This window comes from Leptosomus discolor, chromosome 11 (assembly GCF_034619465.1).
Source record: "Leptosomus discolor isolate bLepDis1 chromosome 11, bLepDis1.hap2, whole genome shotgun sequence".
NCBI classification, from domain to species: domain Eukaryota; kingdom Metazoa; phylum Chordata; class Aves; order Leptosomiformes; family Leptosomidae; genus Leptosomus; species Leptosomus discolor.
In genome coordinates this window covers 14,629,652-14,653,544 of record NC_141401.1, presented here as the reverse complement: position 1 = coordinate 14,653,544, position 23,893 = coordinate 14,629,652, and the positions used below count along the sequence as shown (strand labels likewise).

The 23,893-nt window shown below is 37.3% G+C and overlaps 1 protein-coding gene across 2 annotated transcripts in view; it reads left to right on the top strand.

Moving 5' to 3' along the window:
* SCAPER (S-phase cyclin A associated protein in the ER) overlaps positions 1-23,893 on the top strand; it is a 164,857-nt gene that overhangs the window by 90,073 nt on the left and 50,891 nt on the right. For both annotated transcript variants that reach the window (XM_086471462.1, XM_086471461.1), the window contains exon 24: positions 18,868-18,983. In XM_086471462.1, the coding sequence (XP_086327588.1) occupies positions 18,868-18,983 (116 nt within the window). The remainder of the gene's footprint in view (positions 1-18,867; positions 18,984-23,893) is intronic.

Genomic DNA, 23,893 nt, shown 5'->3' with positions numbered 1-23,893 from the left:
CCTCCACTGTACTTTCATTAGGATTGTTTTTAACCTGGGCTATGTCAGTCTTCTAGTTCATAGTGCATACCTACAAACAGCTTTTACAATAAGGGATCAAAACAATTAGCAGAGAACAGAGGAAAGAACTGGAGCCAGCTTTGCTGCCACAGCCACCTTATTGTGGTGTTATGGCTGAGTTATGAAGAGGCACAAATCTGTTGAGTTTTGCCAGAGTACAACAAAGCCCATGAGTCTTTGGAGGATGAAGGTATGATGTGCATATATATGGGATTTTTCTACGTTTTGAATTTTTCCAAAGTGCTGTATTTGTAGAGCATGTTTTGGTGTATGGTAAATGTTGGCTCTTTTAAATTGATAGCGTAGCATTTGCATCTTTTTTACTGTTTCATCATGGTCAGTCTGCTGCCACAGCGCTTTGTAATGCGGGTTTTTTGCTCCATTAGGACCATGGCATTTGAGTTTTCAGCCGGAACGTTATGTTCTGTTCTCTCTCCAACTGTTATAAAATACTTCTGTTTTGTATCTGTAATCAAGAAATAATGAAAATTAGTTCTGAGAGAAACCAAATTAATGAAATCTGAGGAGGAGGTCACATCATTGTGGTTCAGAGTTGGTGTCTGTGAAGCTGAGAGCTCTGCTTGATGCTTTTCACAGCTTAGTCAATGTGGAACACAATTGCTAATAGCATATGCCTTTAAATATTGAATACTGCCTGGGATGCATACGGTTCTATGGTATTCTGTTGGTTACTTTGAGCTGCTGATCAAGTTTAATAGTGTTACTGAAAGAGTTGTGACATTTTCAAATTTTGCCGTGTTTATGTTGTTGAAAAATTCATTTGTTACTTATTTCAAAATACAAAAATCGTGTTGTTGCATGAAGACTATAAAAAGATGTATCCCTTTTGAAAGTTATCTAAATAATTATTGGAAAGTATCCAGCCTCTCATCAGTAGATCTTTTCTGAGATTTTTTTTAAAATGAGACATGAATTGCAGCTAAATGTTAGTCATTAATTGTTCGCAATATTTTACTGCTTGTGGAGTCTGCAGTGGGAAATTAAAAGATAAATTTTATAGTATTAATAGACATTATTTTCCTGATGGTTTAGGTTTTTACCCCCAAAACGTTACCCTGCCACTGAAGAAGTATTATTATATCTAAGTGTCCTAATCAATAAGGTCAAGAAAGATTGATTTCAATAGCTGTCACTGTGTTTACAGCACAGATCATACATAGTCGTTTATAGAAGTGGATAGTAATTCTCTTGTTAACTTGCAAGTAAGAGATCACCAGACACATCTTACATGTCAATGGGCGGTGAAAAGAATCTTGATGGTGTCAGTCATCGACTGAGAGGAGGAGACTGACACTGTTAATTGAATTTCCCTGGAGAGCATAAAAATATACCATAATGTGGGGGGAGGAATGAGGGAGTGGGAACCACACAAGCTGTCAGTGTGTGTGAGCTGATAACATTGATTTACCCTTGCTAATGGCCTGGGTTGAATAAAGAATTGCCCTGAGGGAGGGCAGAGTTCACTACAATAGATCCTTGCCACTTACTAGAAATTCTTCAGGCTCAGAAGTCATGCAAAAGTATTAAAAAATAAAATTGATCCAAACCCCCCTCTTTTCAGTCATACTATGAAACATTGGATTTTTCTTTTGTTAATAGTTTACAGTGACTGAAAAATGTATTCATATAGTCTCACCAGGGAAATAAAGATTTGTTCTACAAACTATGAAATAAAATGCTGAGCTGTGGTTGGTAACAGTAAATAAGAAAAATAAATAACATTAAATTTCTCAACAGAAGGAAAGGTTATTTAGCTCATTAGAAATGCCTTGACTGTGCTGAAACAACATTAAAGTGGGAGTGTATTATTTATGCAAGCTTGAATCACAAAAAAGCCACATACAAAAGACTGTCAGCCCTGTCTCACTGGGTTTTGCCTTCAGGTAGAATCAAATCAGACTAACAATTCTTTTTTGGACTTGGTCTTCATCTGTTGTGTTTCATTGTAGTGAATAAGGCTTTTTCTCACTTCTGAACTTCTTTTACAATGTGGGAACATTCTAGGATGAGGCGTTTCTGCATGATTATTGTGGTCAAACTTGCTTTTGTTTTGCATGCTGTCCTGGTCCACTGGACATAAGCAAATTCTGCGCTTGGGGCCAAGTGGTTTCACCACTATAGCAAGAGTTACTTAACGTAAAGTAAAAGGCTTTTATATCATCATGTCCTCCAGATACTCAAATTTGAGAAATCTGTCTCTCAGGCAAAGCTACATCTTAACCACCTCTCCCTGCTTCTCAGTAACACAGAATTCGTTGGCTGCTGCTGGATCCCCATTCAACACAGCAAAATCTCCAGCTTTCACTTCAAATCAAGTGCATGATATGAGTGCTAATAAATGAAAGAGGAGTTGCTTTGCTTTGTTTCAAGTGGCTGTTAGATCTCCAGACACTTCTTGATATGTCCACATTGGCTTACTTGGATGAAGCTGGATGCTAGAAGTGCCAGAAAAATATTTGCAAGTAAGCAAGTAGGAAGTGCAGGTTTTGAGTATCTGATGTGGAGTGTGGCCCTTAGTTGCATGCAACCTGTGGTTCACATGTGTTTTAATTAAATAAACAGGAAAGGTACTATAAAATCATAAACCACAATGTTGTTCCAGCTTTAAATAGATTTGTGTATCCCTCAGGTCATGTGTCCTTGCTTCTGCTAGTAACATCAAGCAGGAGGCACAAATGTTGGTGATGGAGGTGGATGCACTTGGTGTGCTGTCCCCGAGATGTATCTACAGCATATACTGCTAGGGTGGTGGTTTGGGTGTGCTCTAGCTGACTGGAAGGCAGGCCTTGGGTTTTGTGCATAGTCTCTCATCCTTTCTAACAGAAATCCTGGAAGTTTTATAACTTCCACCTCTACTTTCTTTAAAAGTAAATTAAAATAAACCAAACACACGCATACAGACCAAACAGCAAAATGCATGCAAATGTTACCAAAAAGCCCGGGCAGATTGTGGTATGGGGCTCTTCAAGCTCTTAATGAGATCTGATAATGCTCAGTTTAGGATCTCTTGCGAATGGGCCGCCTTTGATGCTAAAACAAAGACTGTTAAAGAAGGCGGAGCTAATGTTTGAGATAGGGCTAAAGCAGTTTTTCTGCCACAGTTCTTTTGATCTTATACACGTTCATTCTTTGACGGGACCAGTTTTACAAATCCATTACCAAGGGCAGCAGTGTGTTTCAGATGTGCAAGGAGTCCTGGATTAACTGCTCAAGTTCGACTTGAGAACTCATACCAGAACGTCCTGTAATAGGGGACGCTTTCAGAAAACAGTATATTTAAAGCTGTATATCCTATTAGTGTGACTACAGGTACAGTTTTAAGTTGCTTACATAATTTATTTCCCTCAGTGTATGGAGGTGAGATTTACTGATTAAAAAAACAAAACCGTTTTCTACTGCATAGACATTAGACATTACACTGACTGAAGTACATATATTTCTAAGGCTATGAACCTGACCTGGGTCAGAGGTTACTGCCTCTCGATGGTCATCCTTAGGGAGACTTGCTGACAGAACATCACTTGCCCAAAGTGCTTCCTAATGTTTGTTTTTAGAGGGTTTTTTTGGGGGTCCAGGTTTTAAAAGGCCTACTTTTAAATGTTTAAAGTATTGTAGGTGATTTTGATAGATCTGGGCTAGGCAGAGATGACAGACACCATTACTCTGAGGAACGTGGCAGGATGCTACCTTCCATAAGGACAGTGACGAGCAGCTGAGGGCAGTAGCCTTTTCACCTGCCTCAGCTGCAGCTAAAACACTGCAGTTAAATCACTTTAGTCAAATTTGTACAATACTTACTTGTGACATCTAGGCAAACCCTTAATGTGTCTCTCCCGTCCTTCTGACTGGGAATATGACACAGAGGTTCAATGTCATCATGAGGGAACCTCATGATTTTTGGACCCCAAGTGCAGCAGTTAATCTGCTTAACTGGAATTACCTTTATATGATGTTTCTCATCCGACCACTAGTTTGAAAAAGATCTTCATCACAACACAAGTTAAAAGATTCCTTTAACTAAGTGATTTGACAGAGGAACTTAACAGATATGTTCCTGAAGAGAGGGCTGCAGCTGTGGGGAAAGGATAGAGGTTTTATAGATGTCCCAGACTAAGCAAACATTAGAGCTGAAGCTCACACATCACAAGGCACAAAGCCCTAACAAACAAGATTTCACTGATTCTGCTCATAAAACTTACTATGATTTTGTACAGTTTTGAGGATAGCTGTGTCCCTAATCTGCTTCAGGCCTTCTAGGTGCTGTAAAAATCTCAGTAAATAATAGTGAGCAGAAATTAAGTTATTAAAGTGTGGGAGTAAAATGGAAACAGAAGAATAGAAGAGGAGACTTTTAATAAATTGGGCCACACTGCTTGTAGTTACTTACCAGCTCTCTTCATGCAAATCTAAAAGTAGCTGCTTTTCAGTAGGCTAAGTTTCAAGATACTTATTTTTATTACTAATTCAGAATAGTATTCTTACTGGAAACAGGTTTCAGGGGAAAAAATATACTTCCTCAGAAAAGGTGTAATTTTGTAACTGAAAAATGTGTGAAACTGAGCTATTAATTGACTTCACTGTTTTAATACTTTAAAAAAGAAAAAAATCTCAATGCTTATGACCTCTAAAACATGCTCTCTTGGTGACCATTAATGGTTTGTTTTGTGTCAGGCAATGTTTTTGGTTTTGCGATTTTTAGATAGATTTTTCAGCCTCCTGCTTCAGCAGTCGTGATGTCAGATATTTACATTTCAGTAAAATGTTTGTCATAGCTTTCAAATACATGGGGACTGTAGACAGACAGTGTTTATCCCATTGTAAAGACTGTCAGAAATGGCTGGCTTTAACAACACAGCCGGGCCCGATATTTATGTTTTATTCTCTAAACTGTCAGGCCCATTGGGTATGGTGACTGTAGCCAGTGTGAAGATGAATAGCCGGTTTTTGGAAGGCACACTGAATTGCGATTCCCAAACTTTTAGGCATTTGATTTTGGTGCTGCAAAAATTTGTGAAGCTGGCTCGAGCACCTAGGTAGCTGCGTGTTTATAGTATAGCAGAGTAATGTAGCCATCAAAGAGAGAATTGAAAGACATTGAATATAAAGGCTGGATTTTATTTTTCAGAAGGATAGAATTCTGGACCAGCTGAAAGGTGATAATGTGTCTTTACTCTTTTCTTAACTTGCTATTGAGTATATTTGAATTGGGTGTGGCATTATTGCTGCACTCATTCATTGTTGCTTTGAATGAGTATTAGACAAGATACTGGAATTTGATATCAAACTTTTGAAGGAAGATTGAATTCATAAACTAAGCAAGAGTGACCTAAATAAGTAGTGTATTTTTATGTTAGATTATGTCACTGGAAAAATCAGATGAGCTTTAAAGCACCCAGGAATAGGGTGAGGTTTGTGGCTTTTATTTCATAATTTAAGAAAACCATCTAGTATAAATTAAAAGCAGTAAATTTTAAACCTAAATTTTGGCTAAAAACAATTGATCCAAGTTTAACTTGGTTGTGTTAATCAGCTATACTCCACAAAGGCAAGGATGATCAGTATCTCTGAAGAAAGCAGGAGTGTTAGCAGGCAGAGCAATGATTCAGTAATCTCTTCAAAATTAGTAATTCTTGTCTTTGGAGCATTGGAGGATCATCTGAGAATAAGACAGTGGCAAAAATCTGTGGTCCTTAAAAAAAACCCTGTGATTTATTCCCCCCCCCCCCCCCCCCAAATTGTTTTGGTTGGCTTTTATGCAGGAATAGGGAGAGATGGAGAGAGGAAGACAGTAATAGATGAATTTGGGAGTTGTTAATAGAATAGATTCCTCATGTATGTAGGCAAGCTACAGTCAGTAGTTAAGTTAAGCTTAAGTGTTAAGGATATCTGCACCTCTAGAAGAAACTCGGCATAAAGTCTAAGACATGGATTCATTGAGGGCTGGAGAAATCACAGGAGGTGTCAGCTTATCTGTCACCCTCTTACTAAGTCAGAAAAAGGTTTATAGGGCATTATATATGAAAAAGGGTGAAAAATACTGTTTTAGTGAATTTACCTAAGTCATGGACTAGTGGCTTTACCCAAATTATACCCACATTGTCTGTATTTGTGATCTTATGTATATACATGCATGCACACACAGGCACTTTATCTGTGTATTATTTAACACACTCAACCAATGATTGTATATAGTCACAACTGATTCACTTCTCAGTCTGACTGAAGCTTTAAAAAGTTATGTTTAAGCATTATTATAGTAATGAAAAGCTTGGTCAAGACACCAGACTTTGAGACGCATTTGTGATTGAGAGGTGTTTGTCTTTTCGTTGACAGGGTGATTTCTGTGATGCAGCCCACTTCTGTTTTCTTGTTTACCCAGTATCTCCCGTTTCTCCACTAGAGGACACTACTGGCAGAAACAACGGCGTGTCCTTTTCATCCTTAGAAGTGATAAATCTAGTTAGAAATCAAATTTTCTTTTAGGAAGAAAAATGCTTACGTAAGATTTTAGTTTGGTTAGTACTGATAGGACTTCTAAGGCCAAAAGTAAATTCATTTGCATGTTAATTCTCAAAGTTCTGTGTTTACTTGTGGCTATGTTCAAAACAGCCTTCAAAATATCCTTGACTTTTTGTATTGGACAAACAGGCCCCAGTTATTCGATTTGAGTACTCCTGTTGGAGCATGCCTTCATCTTTCTGACATCAGGTTCAGCCAGTTCTGTGGCACTTCACAGGCCAATGCGATTAGAAACGACACAGCATTTTTTTCCTACTGAGCTTCTTATAGCAGCATGTCTCCTGGTTTTGGTACGTTAGGATATTTACATGGGTAATCAGTATATATCCTGTCAAGACTTAAGTGTGCAATCATCTAGAGTGTTCTATAGGAAAAATTAGAAGTACACACATACACAGTATTCATTAAAAAAAAACAAAAGTAGCCACGTGCCCACAGTTAAACAGGCATATTTATGAGCCACGCTTTTTTGTGCTATCTGCATTGTATACTGATCTGTAGTGCGGACTGGGGGGCCAGTCTCCAGTGCTTGAGCAGCAGTTCGGCTTGGCTGCGGTGCCACAGTGGCACGGGACCAGCAGCAGGGCTGACCTCTGGCAGCAGCTCGCGAGGCAAGTTCATGGCTCTTGGTGAAAACAAGCCGGCAAAGGCCCCCGAGCCCCGCGTCAGTCCTGCGCCCCTTCCACCTCCACCCTTGCCACAGTGAGGTGGGACCCTGCAGAGTCATTGGTACTGTCGTGTTGGACCGCCTGCCTTTCTCTGATGTATGTGATAGGTGTCTCTTGGCTCTTGCCATGGGAAGATTTTGGTACATAGTGTGCTGGTTTACACCAAAAAGCCTTCTTTCATATGAGGCAGTGGGCATTTCATGGCCAAAGTGTTTAAAAAATAAACCACTATCTGAACTTGGCTTTCATCTTTAGGTTTTTTGTTATTTATGAAAGTAATTGCTGCTTTTATTTTTCATAGATGATCAGAAGTTATAACTTTAAGATTAGTTTTAGCTGAACATACAGTGTATTTCTATACAAAGAATGAATTAATGTTTTAATCTATCCATTAATTTTTCAACTTCGAATACTTCTGCAGTAGCCAGTTCCAGACTACAGTGATGTCACATGAGGGGAAGTCATTAATCAAATGTAAAGCTGAATTATAACAGTTTAAAAATTATTTAAAGACAAAATCCAAACTTTATGAAGTGTGTTGAATTGCAAAACTTAAAAGTAACTCTGTTTTACCATCTAAAAACTAGTTTTTACTAATTTTACTAGCTAAAAATTTCAAGGCCTTGGAACTCTGTATTTTACCACCAAAAATCTAGTAATTTTGCTAATGCAGAAGGTACTGTAGAGAATTCTATATTTATGCTTCCTTTGTTGCAGATGTTAATTGAGACCTTAGGAAAGTACAGAACCTGAGTTGAGGTGTGAACTCAAGAACTGATAAAGCAGATACAATTGACGGAAAATCTGAGATGCAAGTAACCCTCCTTAAAATTAATTCACTTTTTAAACCCTTTAACTGGGAGACTAGGGATTTTTAATGCATACATGTTCAGCACTGAGTGCCGATGATGCACGGTGCCACTAAAACATGGTTTGAAGAAGGTTCAGCAATGTTCAAAGCCTGGAGTATGGGGTATTGTACTGTATCTACCATCTTAATTCCATACGGTCCAAACTGCTACTAGTAGTAGAAACATCACCTGATCTGATCAACTATGGCAGCAGATTTGATAGCAATAGCACAGTGGCTGTGAGTTCGAAGAGCAGGCTGTGGGCAAGCACAGGAGGAGCCCTTTGGACAGCATTTTCTACCCAAACAGCCTTTCCCTGTCACCGGGTCAGATGTGTGTTGTGTTGCAGGTTGGAGAAGGCAGCTTTGTATCATCAATAGTGTGTTTGCCCAGAGTTCCTATAATCTGAGGATTAACCTTTTTCTCAAGATGAATATATAAATAGGAACTTGTTACTAGAGGTCAGCCACAGAATATTTTTTAACTTGTTTGCTGGAAATGGTATTAAAAGGCAAGTTCAGTTCACAGATAAGCTTTGCAGTGTACTTATTCCAAGATTATTCAGAGGTTAATTTGCTGTGCGCGATGGGCATAGTTGAAAACTGCTGTGTTGATTTCTGGTTCTGTGGGATGCGATTAGATGTTGTTAGCTTCCAGTGCACTTAGGCTGTACGGTTTGTGGCCTTTTGCTGTTGGATCAAGCTTTTTTTCCTCCTACATCAGTTTAGAGCTAATACATCATATCAGAATGGATATAATGGATATATATACATTCAAAGGTATGCAAGGTTTCTTCACTAAGCATTTACAAGACGAGATATGTTTTAATGTCATTAAAGTCCAGGCACTGATTTCTGTGATGAGAAAATGCCCTTCGCAGGTACATTTCCGCTAACGAGCAAATGCCAGTTTAGAGATTATGATAAAGTAATGATGATTATAGTTTCTAAAGAAATGAAGTTTTTATTTCATTTAGTCTGATGGTTTATCTATAAACATATTTTCTTGAAAGTATTTTTAAAATTCTGCATCCAAGACCTCCACTTCTGACTTGAGAACATACCACCTAAAGGTCTTTGTTGTCAGTTCTCTTGTTTGCAGTACTTCCCAAACCCATGTTATTAATCTGCCTTGCAGTCATTTCTTGCTGTCCTGTAGATGGGGTAACAGGCAAATAGTCCAAGAGGTTACAAGAGAGTACCCAAGGCAATCAGTGTGAAAGCTGTGTTTAGAATTCAAGTGCTCTTGACTGCACTACAGGTCTCTAAACAACCATTGCTTCCTCTCTCTGTGTCTTTTCCCACATAATTTTAATATCTTTGGTTTTGCTTGGTTGTACTGGTTTTTATAGTTTAAGTTCAGCTGAAATCGGTGCAGCTTTCTAGTGGCTGAAAGCCTTCAGTGGTGAAATGACAGCCATAGGGATTTAAGATTCAGTGTTGCAAGAGATCCATAACTTCCCTACTCACTGGGCAATTTCTTGTCCAATAAACTTCTGAGAGAGAACAGGACAAGATCACATCATTGTGCTTTTTATATACTTGTTTGTGAGCTTATATTTATGAAATTACTCAGAAGATGTCGAATTTGTCATAGCTAATGGAGCCACTTAGGGAAATCTAGAAGCACTTGTTCCTGGTATTAGATACTTAAACCTTTATCCTTGCTTTCCTCCTTTAATTGATGCACTTACTAGATGCCCTGTTATTTATAAATAGACTAAACATTTATTTTTAATAAGCACAAGTGCTGCAATGCTCAGTGCTGTCTTTTGCAATATCTATAAGGACAATTCTTATTTTTCCAAGCAACATTGGCTGTTTCCTGTGATGCTACTTGGCATGAGTGAAAGCGGCTGAACAGGTAACATGGAATTCACTAGTTTACCTGTCTTTCCTTTATGACTTCCGCTGATTCTTGAAACTTCACAAACAGGATTGCGAGTGTCCTGTCCTTGTCAACAGAAGTGTTTATAGAGTGCCTTTCTGTGATTTTACTACTGACCTGAAAAGACACTGCAGAACTTGGAAGGAGATCATGCAAATAAGGTTCATCTTAATCAACAAGATAATAACAGCGATTCAATAAGGACACCTATCCAATATTGTTTACCTTACAATATGAGTAGAAGTTTGGAAGCAGAAGAATGAGTAAAGTATATGATGTGCATAGACAGAAGTTGAATTTATGGGCACGTGACATACAGTGTTTTCAGGACAGGCTTAAGAATCAATTTCTTAGTAGTGGTACTGTCCCTAGGCCTGGACCAATTTTAAGTTGCTTGTCAATATTGTACTTTCAGAGAGTATAATAGTAAATACCGGTCTTCTTTTCTTATTTTCATTTCATTATAAAACAAAGTAGGCCTCATTTTTTATTGTTGCATTTGAGTGATGTATCAGCTGCTTTTTCTTCATCCTTTCTGTTTGTTGTACTTTATACTAAATATAAGATACGTGAGGCTGCAGTTAGTTAGTATACCTTAGCTATTGAAGTGAAAAAACAATATTGTCCAACTGGCTTAGATGCTAGAGGCTGAGCTTTACACAGGAGTATGCAAGTACTGAACATCATGCAGGGAGTGAAACAGCTTCTGCAAGATAAGGCCCATTTACCTACCTACCATCTCAGATGCTAGGTAACCATCCTCTCTTAGATGAAGCCACAGAGATTACTCTGTTTGGGGTGTAGACACCAAAACCAGAGGAGCTACCTTATCTTTAAGGCTTCAGAATCAGCTTTAAGGCTTCAGAATTTGCACTTTGCTTTGTGGAATAAGGTGCGAGGGAGCATTTCTCAAGCCCTCCTTTCTGTGGCCTTGCATATCATTACCTAAAGAGTTTGGGTGCTTTAACGCATAAGTAATGTATGAGGGAGGAGTTGATACAAATACAGCATAGATATGCCCTTAATGTGAATTAATACCTCTCCCCACTGATGTGCAAAGGCTTCTGAGCCAATTCTGGCTCGTGTTTTAATCCTAAACTAGTTTCCCCTTGATGTTCAGTGCTTGAAATTCTATTGTGAGTGAAGTTACTCATGTTTGAATACCAGTTTGAGATTTTCAGATGGAATGGGGTATTATTATAATACTGATTTCACTAGAGAGAAGTATAATAGGGAACAAAATTGTCTATTTTAATAGAAAATATTATTTTGGTATACTCTACAGTAACTTTCACAGTGTGAAGTTTTATGTCTGGAGGACTAATCAGAGCATAGATTAGAAAATCTACAAACGTATCTATGGTTTTGTATGTGCAAGTGGAGATACTTGTGTATTTATGCAAAGGAGGAGAGGAAAAAAAAAAGGAGGAGCCAGCCTAGGATTCAGTTGTCTGGCTTGTTTTTCTAAGGCAGCTTTGAACTGCATTTCTTAGCCCCTGGCATTTTAGATAGAATCTTCAAACACTAGATAAAAGGAAAGAAGAAAATTCTTAAGATGGATTTCAACTATATTTTACTAATTAGTTATTATTTATTCCTTCACTGTACAGTTTAACAAGTGTACAACAGAGTTCCACAAGTTCAGTGTGTTATTTCAGAAGTCAGAATGTTTCAAAATATTTGGGTTTCATTCCGAAATATTTTCTTCTGAACCTCTTCTGAGATCCGTTCAAACAGGCTTTCCAGATCAGCTTCTTGTTTGAACATAGTAGGCAGGACTAGCAGAAAGCATTCTTTTGGCTGATGAAGGAAAATACTCTTTTTTAACCTATGTAAAAATATTGATTGTGGAGGTTTGTCTTAGAGGGAGGGTTTATACTGCAGTACTTAAGTTAGTTCGAAAAGATTTCAGATAGTAAAAATGTGAGGTGCTAAAATTACGTAGAACAGAAATGGTAAAGCTGACATTAAATCATTTCAGCAGTTAAAGCAGGCGCTGCATTATTTCTGATTCTGTCCTACTTATTAACTAATAATAACACTTTAACAGGAGAAATGTGTGGAAGTGAGTACTTTGGTCCAGGACATTGGATTTCACCCAATAACTCTTGCACCAAATTAATAAATTATGATTTAACTAGGATCATATTTTTCTAGGAGGTAATCAGATTTGATTTAAAAACTTCAAATGATTGAGAGTCGACTATATCCTAAGTATATTATGCTCATCATTAATTACTCTTGGCATTAAAAAAATCATTTTATTCTTACCTGGACCCATCCAGTTTCAGCTTCCAAATATTAGCTGTTACTGTGCATTATCAGAAATCTTCTTCCCATTCAGTTATTTCCACACTTTGATCCCATCATGTTTTTACTTTCTTCAGCATAAACTAAATAGTATTTCTGTGGTGTCTCATGGTGAGGCAGGTTTCTCTGACCTTGTACCTTCTGTTTTACGAATCTTCCAGTTTGCCAAATGCTCTATGTGTAGGGGAGCGGCAGCACAGGACAGCGGTTTTGGTCTCATTTCTGTCCTGGAATGCTATACACAGGAACCAAAAGCTCATTTTTATTTCACTCTGTGTTCCTTTATATTACCCACTGACTTGTATAAATAAATCAGAAATTTTTCCCCTAATTTGGTTATATTTCAGAAGAATACAGCTTATATTACCTGACTACTTTAATGTGTTAAACAAAACCCAGCAAAGTAACAGCACACGTCAGTTGGCCTTTTCATGTGTTTCGTTGGTGACCACGTTAGGTATGATGAGGCATATGTGTAAATGACTTTTTTTAAACTGTGTGTGTTTTTCTGTACCGAATATGAGATGATGAGATGAAAACATTATTTTTGAACTTTCTATTTAGTCTGCTAATTTTTGAATTTGCCAAATATACTTGTATCATTGGGTAAGTGCTGCTTCTGAAGGTGCCACAGATGCCAAACCCTGATAAAATCCACCCTATCTTGTTAATGAACACACAAACAGTTGTTCCCCATCTGCTGGCTCTGTCTGAAAGGTTAGGAAGCCCTTCTTCTTGATCACAAAGGACGTAATTATTGTCTGTAGAGGAGTCAAGTACAAAGACAGTTCATCCAGTCTGACCGCTACTACACTGCAGGCCACCAAAGATTAACAGCTGCTTCTCCTTTGATTAGGTTAGGTAATAACAGTTACTTTAGTTAATAATTGGATGGATTCCCAGGCCATGTAATTCAGGTTTAGGCTGTCATTTTTTGCTGGCATGTAGCTGAGCTGTATTATTGGAACGGAGCCTGTAATCCTATTAGTCAGTTGTCACTCAAGCCATAGGAGAGGAGAGAAGGGGAAATCAAATCCATTAAGGTGTTGTAACAGGTAAGCAAATGTCAGCCATGCTAGCCCAGTGTGCAGGCAGCTTTCTAGATTGTTTGTCATAATTTTTTTTTAAAAAGGGTTAATTTTAAGTTTCTTAAAATGTTTAGTTCATAATTAATCTATAAAATGGTTACATGATTTATTTAATTTATTGGGTTTTTTTTTTCTTTGCCACACATGCATTAGTGTACACGCACTCTTTTCTAAAGTTCCTTGATTCACTGTTCTGCTGAAGTTAGTTCCTGTGTGCTCTTAGATGACAAATTTATAATGGTCCAAAGATTAAGAATACATACTTAATATCAGCTGTGTTGGCTTTCCTCCTGTGCAAACAAGTTCACTGCATTTCACAATGACACAGACTTGAGAGGGATAAAGAAAACAAGAGGGGTTTTTCATGTATTGGTTTTGAGTGCTACATCTGTTGTTCTGAAGATGGTGACTCTGATACTGTTTTTGTAATGGGGAAGACATATCTAGGTGGTATCCCCAAGGTGCCTCCACCTCTCTGTTAAGAAACACGTAGATGACAGTAATAATAATTTTTGCCCACCTGTTCGTTTGTCATGCCCTCCTGCATGACTGGGTAACTTCAGAGCTTTGAAATCCATTTGAAATTAAATTGTTTTAAAATGTTACTTGAAGTAGTTGTGAATTTCTGAAAATACGTTTGAGCAACTCAAATTTTCACATGCTGTTTGAAAACCAGCTGTATATATATTTTCTTGGGTTCAGCAAACATGAATTGCGTTTTATCAATGGCCTTTGCTGAATAACCTTCCCAATCTAAATATGCAGCCACTCAAAGAACAGTTTCTGTAGTGGAATTATGAAATGGGTTTCATAAACATCTGGCTAAGTAATTTGGGAGACTAAGTAGACTAAGTTAGAAGTCTGGAGTCTTTCAGGCAGCAAAAATGTGCCATACTGGTTTATGCTCTTTCCAAATAGGGATTTAATATTTACTCCCTACGGGATCTGTCATTTCTCGTACTCACATGGTGCCTGATCTACTTCTACTGAGTGCCTTGGGTGCTACCAGAGTGAAAGTAGTAGTTACCTGCATCGGTCTTTCATTCTGACCCAGATTCAAATGGAGACCAATTTAAATAAGAATATTACGTGAGTAAGGGCTTTGAATAACTTACATGCCTCACTCTACTTCTTTTGAATTTCCTTTATGTTTTAATATGTATCAGCTAATTTAAAGATTTAGTACTACAGAACATTAAGTGAGTTTGGATCCTATTTGAAGGATATAGGTTAATTTTAGAAAGAAAGACAAATTGGGTAAGATAGCCTGTTCCCATATGTTTATGCTTTAAGAAAGCTTTCTTCATATGAATATTTAAATACTTCAAAATTTGAAAATAGCTTCAAGAAGGAATTAATTCAGACATGTTTTAAAATAATTTTGTATTATTTGAGTGCTATACTTCCAAGATAGAATGACAATATTTTTCCGCACTAGGGAGATGTAATACTGTTCATTCTTTATACACAGCTTATCGTCCTGCCTGAGGTCTTGTATTGTGGAGAAACGGCCTGTGCGTGATTCCTTTTTCACTGTTTCCCCCGGTGCCACAGTCACACAGTGTTCACTCTGAAAATGTCAGTAATGCAATATTCCAGTGACTCTTTTGCTCCTTTGTGGATAGGGAATGTTTTCCCTTCAGGTCCCATGACCCCAACTGACCAAAGGCCAAGCTGAAGGAGTTGTGCCTGAACCTGGGATTCCTGATAGCAGGACTCTTCGTGGTGACCAAGGTCATTCACAAGTACTGTATGCCAGCAGTTACTTTGATAATCAACATTGCCTTTCAGTAAATGGGTTAAAAAAACTCTTGGAGTTCTCTGTCTTAAAAGAGTTCTTGGAGATAAATATATTAAATATCATGCCAGAAGTAGTGTATACTAATCCCTAATTGGCAGTTTTATAGGCCTTTGTAAGCACAGTGAACAAATACTGTGCTCGTGTATCTTTCCCAACTTTGCTGCTGATTTGTTTCTTCCTTTTATTTAAGGTTTTTCCCCTGCTCTCTTCCATGCACTTAGTTAGGGATTTATTTCCTTGATGGCTAAGCATCAAAATGCTGATTAATTTTTGAGTAATCTAGAGAGGAGAATAATAGGACATAAAGCTAAATCATATAAAACTGGGAGAAATTACAACTCTCTTCGGTTTGATAGAAAACTGTAGTAGTAAAGGAAGTTCCTTAAAGTGTAAATTTGTATTTTGCAAAGCATACTTGTGTTTTAGCGAAATATTAGACAAAAGTGAAACAAGCACTCTGAATAAAGTCTGTCTATAAAAGAAGTGATGCTGAAAAGTGGTGATGCTCCAGATTGAAGTGGAAGGGAGAGCATGTAGGAAATCAAATAGCCTTGAAAGATTAATATTCTTTTTAAATGGATACATGAGGATCTCCTCTCAGAATAGGGTGATGTTATACCTTCTTTCAGTGTGGCTCTGGTGACTTTGGGGAAAAAAGAAAATTACTTTCTGGATACTTCATTAACTAGGTATTTGTGGAGAAAAGAGGAGTTCTGGAAAAAAAACACAAATGAGAAAAGTTTACATGAAGAAAAAAAAAAAATAAAAGGATGGGTTTAGCATTAATGAACCTGTAAGGCTGAGAAACAGGCCAAGTAGGAAAATGTAACAGTGTATGATTTCAAGAATGGAGTAATTACTAAGGAGAGAAACAAAATGAGTGCAATAAAATGGGATATAACTCAGAGTAATGGGATGAAATAAGAGAAAGGGCATATTTGGTCTAAATGACAGGAAAGACTTCTTTGCCACGAGAGCTAATAGGTTGTGGCATAATCTCCCATGAGAAATAGGGAAAGTGAGAAGTGGGAAGTGCTTGGCGCGTTTAAAACTTGAGTAGCCCTAACAAATACGCTGTAGCACATAAATCAGTAGCGTCACATAAATGTCTTTCTTGTTTATGTGTGGTGATGCCAGCATGCCAATCATATGCAGAAATCCTCATGCACGTTTGTCTATGCCGGTTATGTGTGTATGTTGATTACCAAGGAAAACACACACTTGAAATAACAAAATCTCTCTTTACACTTGTGAAGTTTTAAGCTGAAGTGAAAATCATTATGTTAGAAAGGCCCCAGGCTTAGTCTGGGGGCTGCTGAACCACTCTGCAGCACTGGTGGAGCAGGTGAGAAGACGAAAAGGTTTGAGAGCTGTGGCCGTTAAGCCAAAGTACTCAAATACTACTATCTGATTTGTGGCAGGACTATTTCTTTGCTGTTTGGCTGTCTTTTCCTTACCACTCTATCAGGAGGTTGGTGGGAAAGCGTTGCAGGGGAGGCAGTGCTTACTTGTTGTCCCAGCCACGCCGCAGCCAGGGTGCACAGTTGATGTGCCATGTTGTGGTGGAGGTCCCCAACCGAGGGGTCCTTATGGAGGCTTTGGTTTTTTGGATTTATTTTTAGTTGGAAGGGAGGAAGAGGAAGTAAAGGAGGAACATAGGAGTGAAACTCAAAAATAGCTCTTCAGTTAAGGCCCGCTTACTGGGCTAACTGGACTAAAATTGTCTGCTAGAAATTTATCAGTTAGCTTGTAGGAAATCAGTGGTTGATTGTCTTAACTGCTTGGTGAGTTGGCACACTGACTTCCGTACTTTTGAGGCTAGTTATTGCTTCAAAGGTAAACCTTTTGGCTGTCTAAAAATCTACATGCAGTTCATATTAATTGTGGAAAATGTTTTCTTTTTGAATATCTGACTTCTCTGAATGTTTTTTCTGGAGCTTGGAACTTAAATAGAATATAGGTGTTTGCTTGAAAGAAACTTAATGGAGAGAAAGTTGTATGATTGAATAAGAAATGAGATATATATTTTTATGTTTGCATATTAATGTCTAATTCTCACAGGGAAAAATGTTTCCCTTCTAAATCATAGCTTGCTTAAGTATATTTCTAATTGTTCAAAGAGATTTTATTGCCGGAGTCACTAGGAGTTTTTTCTGTTATACAGTCTGTTACATTATAATACATTCTTTACAGACTAATAATGATTGTATTTATAGAGCAGAGCACCTCCCATTTTTTCCCACATGCCAAGTGCTTGCAGCACTGGAGAAAAAAAAAAAAAAAGAAATTATTTCATATTAACTAGAATATCCTCATTATTGACAAAATCAAAATGATTAAATACAAACTGCCAATAGAGTTATACAAAATTAGCAACTTAAAAGTAGAGAAGAAAAAGATCTTACTTGCCTTATTTTAAACAGTAGGAGATAAAACCAATTTTGCAGGAAAGGAAAAGAGTGTGAATAAGTTCTAAAGTACTGGACCTGCTCCAGCAAAAACTGAATCATTTGCGAACTGTAGGAATAACGGTAGGATGGTACTTAAGTGTAAAATTCTGCTAAGTGGAAGTTCAGAAAAGACACCAAGAATAACGAAAAGCTAATCTAGAAAGCAAGGAACACATACGAGACTAGTTTAAATTGAATCTTTCCGTTCATAACCAACAACATAGCATGATGAATGCAAAACAAGCTGGATGCGAATGTCATACCTCAAAGCTAAAAATATTCATTCATTATGCTACAATTTGAATAAGCTGTAAGCAGTGAATTAGACAAAAGACCGTGGCAGGTACTAAGTTGGAGTTGCCAAAGAGAGAAACTGCAGCAAGCATCTAGGTGACATTTTCAAACTTTACCTCTGTAGTTTCCCATAAATGAAACACTACCAAAAATCACATCCAGATTCTTAACCTGATTCTTAAACTCCAGACAATTAATTTGAGAAGACAGAAGAGCTAACCAACTTCTATCCTTCACAGCATTGGTCAGGCAACATTTCTGTCTTCCCAAAATTAAGGATAAAATAAGACATCTGACTGGTGAAACTGTGAGGCTTTCTTCCAGATCGGCAACTTAACTTAGGGGGTCCATGTTCTGTGGCATACGTACCCAGGTATCCTCAACATAATGATGGTATACATCTTTTAAAGTGATCTGCTGAAGATATTTTATGCATTTGATTAATAAATCAGGGAACAAGCCTGGAGGTTGTCTCCTTTTAGAACAGTTTGTAAAACAGAGGAAGTACCCATCTAGAGATTGTCTATATTCTTTAAATTGTATACAAAGCAATAAAGTATAGCTACAAAGATAACAGCAACAGATAAAGATTAACTTTATTAAAATCCCTACAATGGTACGTCATTACAGAAAATATGATTTTCAGCTGTATTATCTATATAGTATTTGATATATGATTCATATGTGTGATCTTTGAAAAACATAGCACCTGAGAATTTCAACTCATGCTCTAAAGAATACTCTTCCCTGTGCACTGGCAGTGAAATGCTCTTTCTCAAAGGTGTTTGACATGATAAATATATGTGTTAAGGATTTTCTACGTTGATGAAACTCAGGACAATTGTCTATCAAGCATATCTTTTATGTAGGAATTTTTTTAATTTCTGTTGATTCTCTTTTGTGTTTGTGTTTGTCTAGAACACAGCAGATCAAATAGCATTTCGGGCTGCAGGAGGACTGACTGCCCTTGAAAATGTTCTTCAAGCAGTGACTTCTCCCACCAATCTGAATGCGGTTTCACGGATTCCTTTTAAGTAAGTATGATCGGTCCTTCATTTGCCACTTAGAATCACTAGAATATTTATTTCACATCTGCTGCTTCACTGCTTCTTCTCATAGTCCAGTGCTGAACTTCAAAGAAGAAAATCATGCTGTACTCTATGCTGCCATGGAAAGTGAAAGACTGGATTTCCACTCAACCTCTGGTTTTCTAACTTGGTGATTTTATTTCTAGTTATCAGGTATTTGAGCAGTGATGACATCCCTAATCGTACGAAATGAGAAAAGAGAAACTGTATTAAACAGAAGAGGGGGTACATCTCTTTTGAAGTTAGTCTGTAAAAATCTCTAGCGGGAAGTGGGGGAATTTTTTAAAAGGTTGTAATTTGCTGGAGTCTGACTGCTTCTAAAATGAAACAGTTGCTAGCTGAAAGGGCTTCTACAAACAGGTAAATCAAAATTCTTATGGATTAGAGGAATTTCGCTTTATAGCACATAAGAATAGAAGGGTTTAAATGTCTAATCCCTGAAAAAAAGGTGATGACTGAACGGAATACTTGCAAAAAGTGGTAATTCAAAAGCATGCTTTTTTCTCTTAATTTTTGTCCATTCGAAAGCACATATGTGTTTTCAGAACAGAGCTAGGCATGGTTTTAGTACGCGAGGAACCAAGCCCAGAATATCCTGTTGTGTACCATTGTCATCATTTGTTTGTAGATATATTGTAATATCATAATAATTGAAATTTAAGCACTACATTGTGAGGGTTTGGATTAAAACTGTCCATTAATATGTTATGGGCCAGGTGTGAAGTGCTAGGAAAGAACACCAAGGGAAAAAATGTGTTTTTAATATTTTAACTTTGCTGTTCAGAGAGAATAAACTTCCTCACTTCCCACTAACTCATGCAGAATGCACTTGCTTCAAGTCCAGCCAGCTCCACTGATGAGCAATCCTGAACTGGTCCTATGGTGAGCAGCTCAGCAGCAGCTTTTGGACTTGTTAATTTGCAGAAGCTCTAATTTTGAGTTAGCCTCATCAACGTGGGATAAATTTTGCAAGGGAAAGGACTGCACTGTGTGGCCACATAAAGCTTAGCTTAAATTTAGCTTTAAATTCTTAGAATGCACATCTTCTATACACTTCGGGTTTTGTTCCTTCATCTAAGGAATAGTCTCACTTTGGCAACCTTTGTGGAGAAGGTTTGAGAGTATTGTGTTTGCATTACTGAAAACATTTTGTTTGAAGTTTGTAAGACAGTATGAGGATGTATTAGTTCTCAAAGGAACTTGTGTGCTAGTAAGTAAAGCTACATTTGTGTGACAGAAAAAACATCCAAGGAGAGTTATCCGAGGTTCTCCTCTCTATGACAGTTACTGTCTGTCTCATCCCTATTTCAGACCAGTATAACTGGTTTCTCAGATTCCTGAGCCTATTCATGATGGAATTATAAAAAGAATATTGAAACCTTTAAAAAAAAATTTAAATGTTCTTTTATTAACACAAGTTTTCAACTATCTGTATTTCCAAAAGAAATATCAAGGCAGAACAGAGATTATCATAAACTATTCTGACAGCTTTGAATGTTAAAAAATGTACTGAAGAACTTAGCTCCACTTCTGAAATCTAGTGTTTCATTCGACTTTACAGCAAATTACAGTCTTCTGCCTGACAAATTGCAGGCATCTGAAAGTATTGTAGTTTGGAAGTTATACATCAGGTTGCACGTAATTTAACCCAAGATCTTCCTTTCTAAAGCTAACTGCACTTGCAGCTTTTTTGTGCAAGAGTCTAACTGCTTGAGTCTTAACTTACAGTCTAGAGTCTGCTGGAAGTGTTGCAGTGAACTTGGTGTTGCTGCATGTGATGCAGAGCCTCCACCGTTGTTATTTCTGTGGTCATCTTTCTTATAGAGTCTCCAGCTCAACTGTTGAGAGCAAGCCATAGTTCCAGAAGGCGGGACTTTCTATGGGCAGTTTGAAACGGGCACAAACGTGGCTGATTTAGAGAATCCGTGTTAATGCATATTAGTATGGTCTCACTGCAAGTGTTTAAGAAATTCTTCAAATATGTTGCTTTAAACAACAGAATGTTTGAGAGAGTGTCAAAACCGAAGGAGAGTCATAGAATACATTTTGTTCTTTAAATGAGGAAGAAAATTTGTATCATGTTTCTTCTAATTAAATTTTTGAAATTAGTTTGAAATTACTTTTCTATCTTTACTGCAAATATAATTTACATACTGACTTCTTAAATTTTGAATCTGTCAAAGCAGCAGTTTTCTCTGTTTAAAGACAAAGCAAAGCCCTGTGGAAAGAAGTTGAATTGTCCTCCAGTCTTCCCCAAGCCAAATACGCTTTGCTAAAGGACGCTACTCTTATGATGGTTTGTGTGCGCTTGCAATTTTTAACCATTTGTACTCATCATAAATTGGGAATTTGTCTGTTGTTTTGTGATGAGGATAAGCTATTTACAAGTAGGTGAGGAGATTACATGGGCTATTATCTACATCTCTCTTTCTCCAAAATCCTGGCAGTATGGTACAGCTCAGAACTTTAATCCCATGTCTACAAGATAAAGCTTTATTATCAGAAGATTTAACAATATGCCTGTTGTTTTGTACTACTGTCCAGATTGGTAGTTAGACCAGCAGGATGGCAAATGCTGTGAAAAAGATGTGACATTTATGAGACAGATGATACATTTGGTGTTGGGGCATTTTTTCTCCCCTCTCAAATAAATCACTGAAAATGGAAAAGAGAAAGCAGTGGATTATAGTAAGTTTTATTATTGGTGTTAACATACAAATTAGTGTCCAGCCACATTATTTCTTGAAGTAGCATTTTGTAATTTTCCTGAATTTGTTCAGTCCTCCACAAAATAAGACATAACTCAGCAGAATTTTGAGAGGTTTCAGAGTCTTAGGGTATTTTTCTTAATGCTTCTACTGAAAAGCAAGTGGGAGCTGTACAGCAAAATAATTTAATGACTTAAGATCGAGGGCAGAAGATGAGTCTCAGCCCCTGTGTTGCCTTGCATGTTGGCTGTGGGCAACTCGTTTAGCCTCCTTGTGCCATCGCATGTTACTGGCCTTGAAAATTGTAACAAATCTGCTAACAAATGAGGTTTGTAGGGTTTATTTAATTAACGTCTGTGAAATACTTTGAGATCCTTGGGTGACCAGCGTTTCTAAGTAGAAATTAGCACTAGTTGTTTAAGGAACAAAGGGGGACTTTTGTTACAAGCTAAGACATGATTAAAGTCGGTTTTATTATAATATATCTTCTCTGTTCATCCAGTTGCTTGTATCATTTATTTAAAACAAATATTATCAAGGTAAAAAAGCTCAAAGCACAGTTATATACATAAAAAGCAGAGAATAGTGTCTGTGTAATATTATGGATGGCATTGATACAAATTACTTCTTTCAGTAAGAACTATTTTGAGCTGAGAACTGGTTTTATAGCTTGTTCTTTGTAATTTTTACTTGGTTTTACGGGCGTCCATTTCTTAAGCTGTGCTGTTACTGTTCATGCGGTTCTATAGGATTGTTCACAGATTTATTTATTTTTTTTTATGTAAAGCACAAAACAAGCTTTCTTATTTTCTTGTAAGGTTATTCCCTCTAGAGAACCATTCACTGAAAACTAGCAGTTGTACAAGGACATAAAGATACTCTCAAGAGAATAACCACTGTGCAAGTTCAGCATCTGAAACCTGCAGTGCCTTTCTCTTTCCATGATGTACCCTTGCTGTCTGTCTCGGAGCTGGATTTCAAGCTCTCGGAGCTCAAGACTAAAGCGATGTTGCCCTCCCACAGAGTACAGGAACGAGTTTTGTTGTTGAAAGGAGCTCTGTGAAATGTTACGAAACTTTTGCATTGAGAGCCAGATTTTTAAATGAAACAGTTGATAAGCCAGGGACTGGAGAATTTCTGTAGATCACTTTCAAATCGTATCACACCTGTAAATGTTGGGGTAAATAAATTGTTTGATTGTCACTCATCATGCAATATTTTATTTGTAAGTTCAGTAACATTTCAGAATGAAAATCTGATCTGGTTTTGGAAGTGTCTTGAAGGAGAATTGATGCTGAGTTTTGTCTTCTCTCTATTAATTGATACTAGACTTCAGCTGGAGCCCATTTTTTTAATTAGATATTCTTAAATAATGTAAAATACAGACAAAATAGTAATTGATTATGAATTTTTGAGGGTTCCTGATTGTGTAATAGGCCCCATGGGTGAACTGTTAAGGGCTTGTTTAGTCTTCAAGAGTTAGAATTGGTATTTTTACATTAAAATAAATGTTTGCTGTTTGTTTCAATCCATATTCTCACCTTGGTGATTCTTTAAATATTCCACTGCAGCCATTCTTTGCACCGTTTGTCAGTAATAGCTCACCTCCCACTTCTCAACTCAGCTTTTAAATACCAATACTGATCACTTTCTTTCTTCACGAGAGTGCTGCATAATATTCAAACTGGTTAAAAATGAGCTATTCCCTACAGAATCAACGCATCCTTAATTTGATTATGTTTAGTTTTATATTATTTCACTGCCAATTGAGCTTTTTGGATTGTTTTCTTCATTGATAATTAAAGTACATTCATTTGTAGTCTTCAGAAGTTGAAAGTAATGTGAAAAAGCTTTGCACTTGAAGCAGGTTAATTGTTGTATGTTCATGATGCCTTGACTTCTATAAAGCAAAAATTGTGAATTCTCACCTACATGTCCTGTGCACTATGATGGATTAGTTTTGCGTGGTTGGATGCTGCTGGTGCCTCAGTATTTTGCATGAGTTACAGTTTGTCAACTTCTTTATATCGGGCAAATTGAGGAAAGTGAAGAAGTGCTAGCATAAAAGAATATCATGTACATGCATGTAAACTGTTGATATCTAGCCTGAAAATGTTGACTAAAATGACTCCTCTTCCTATTTCTCTG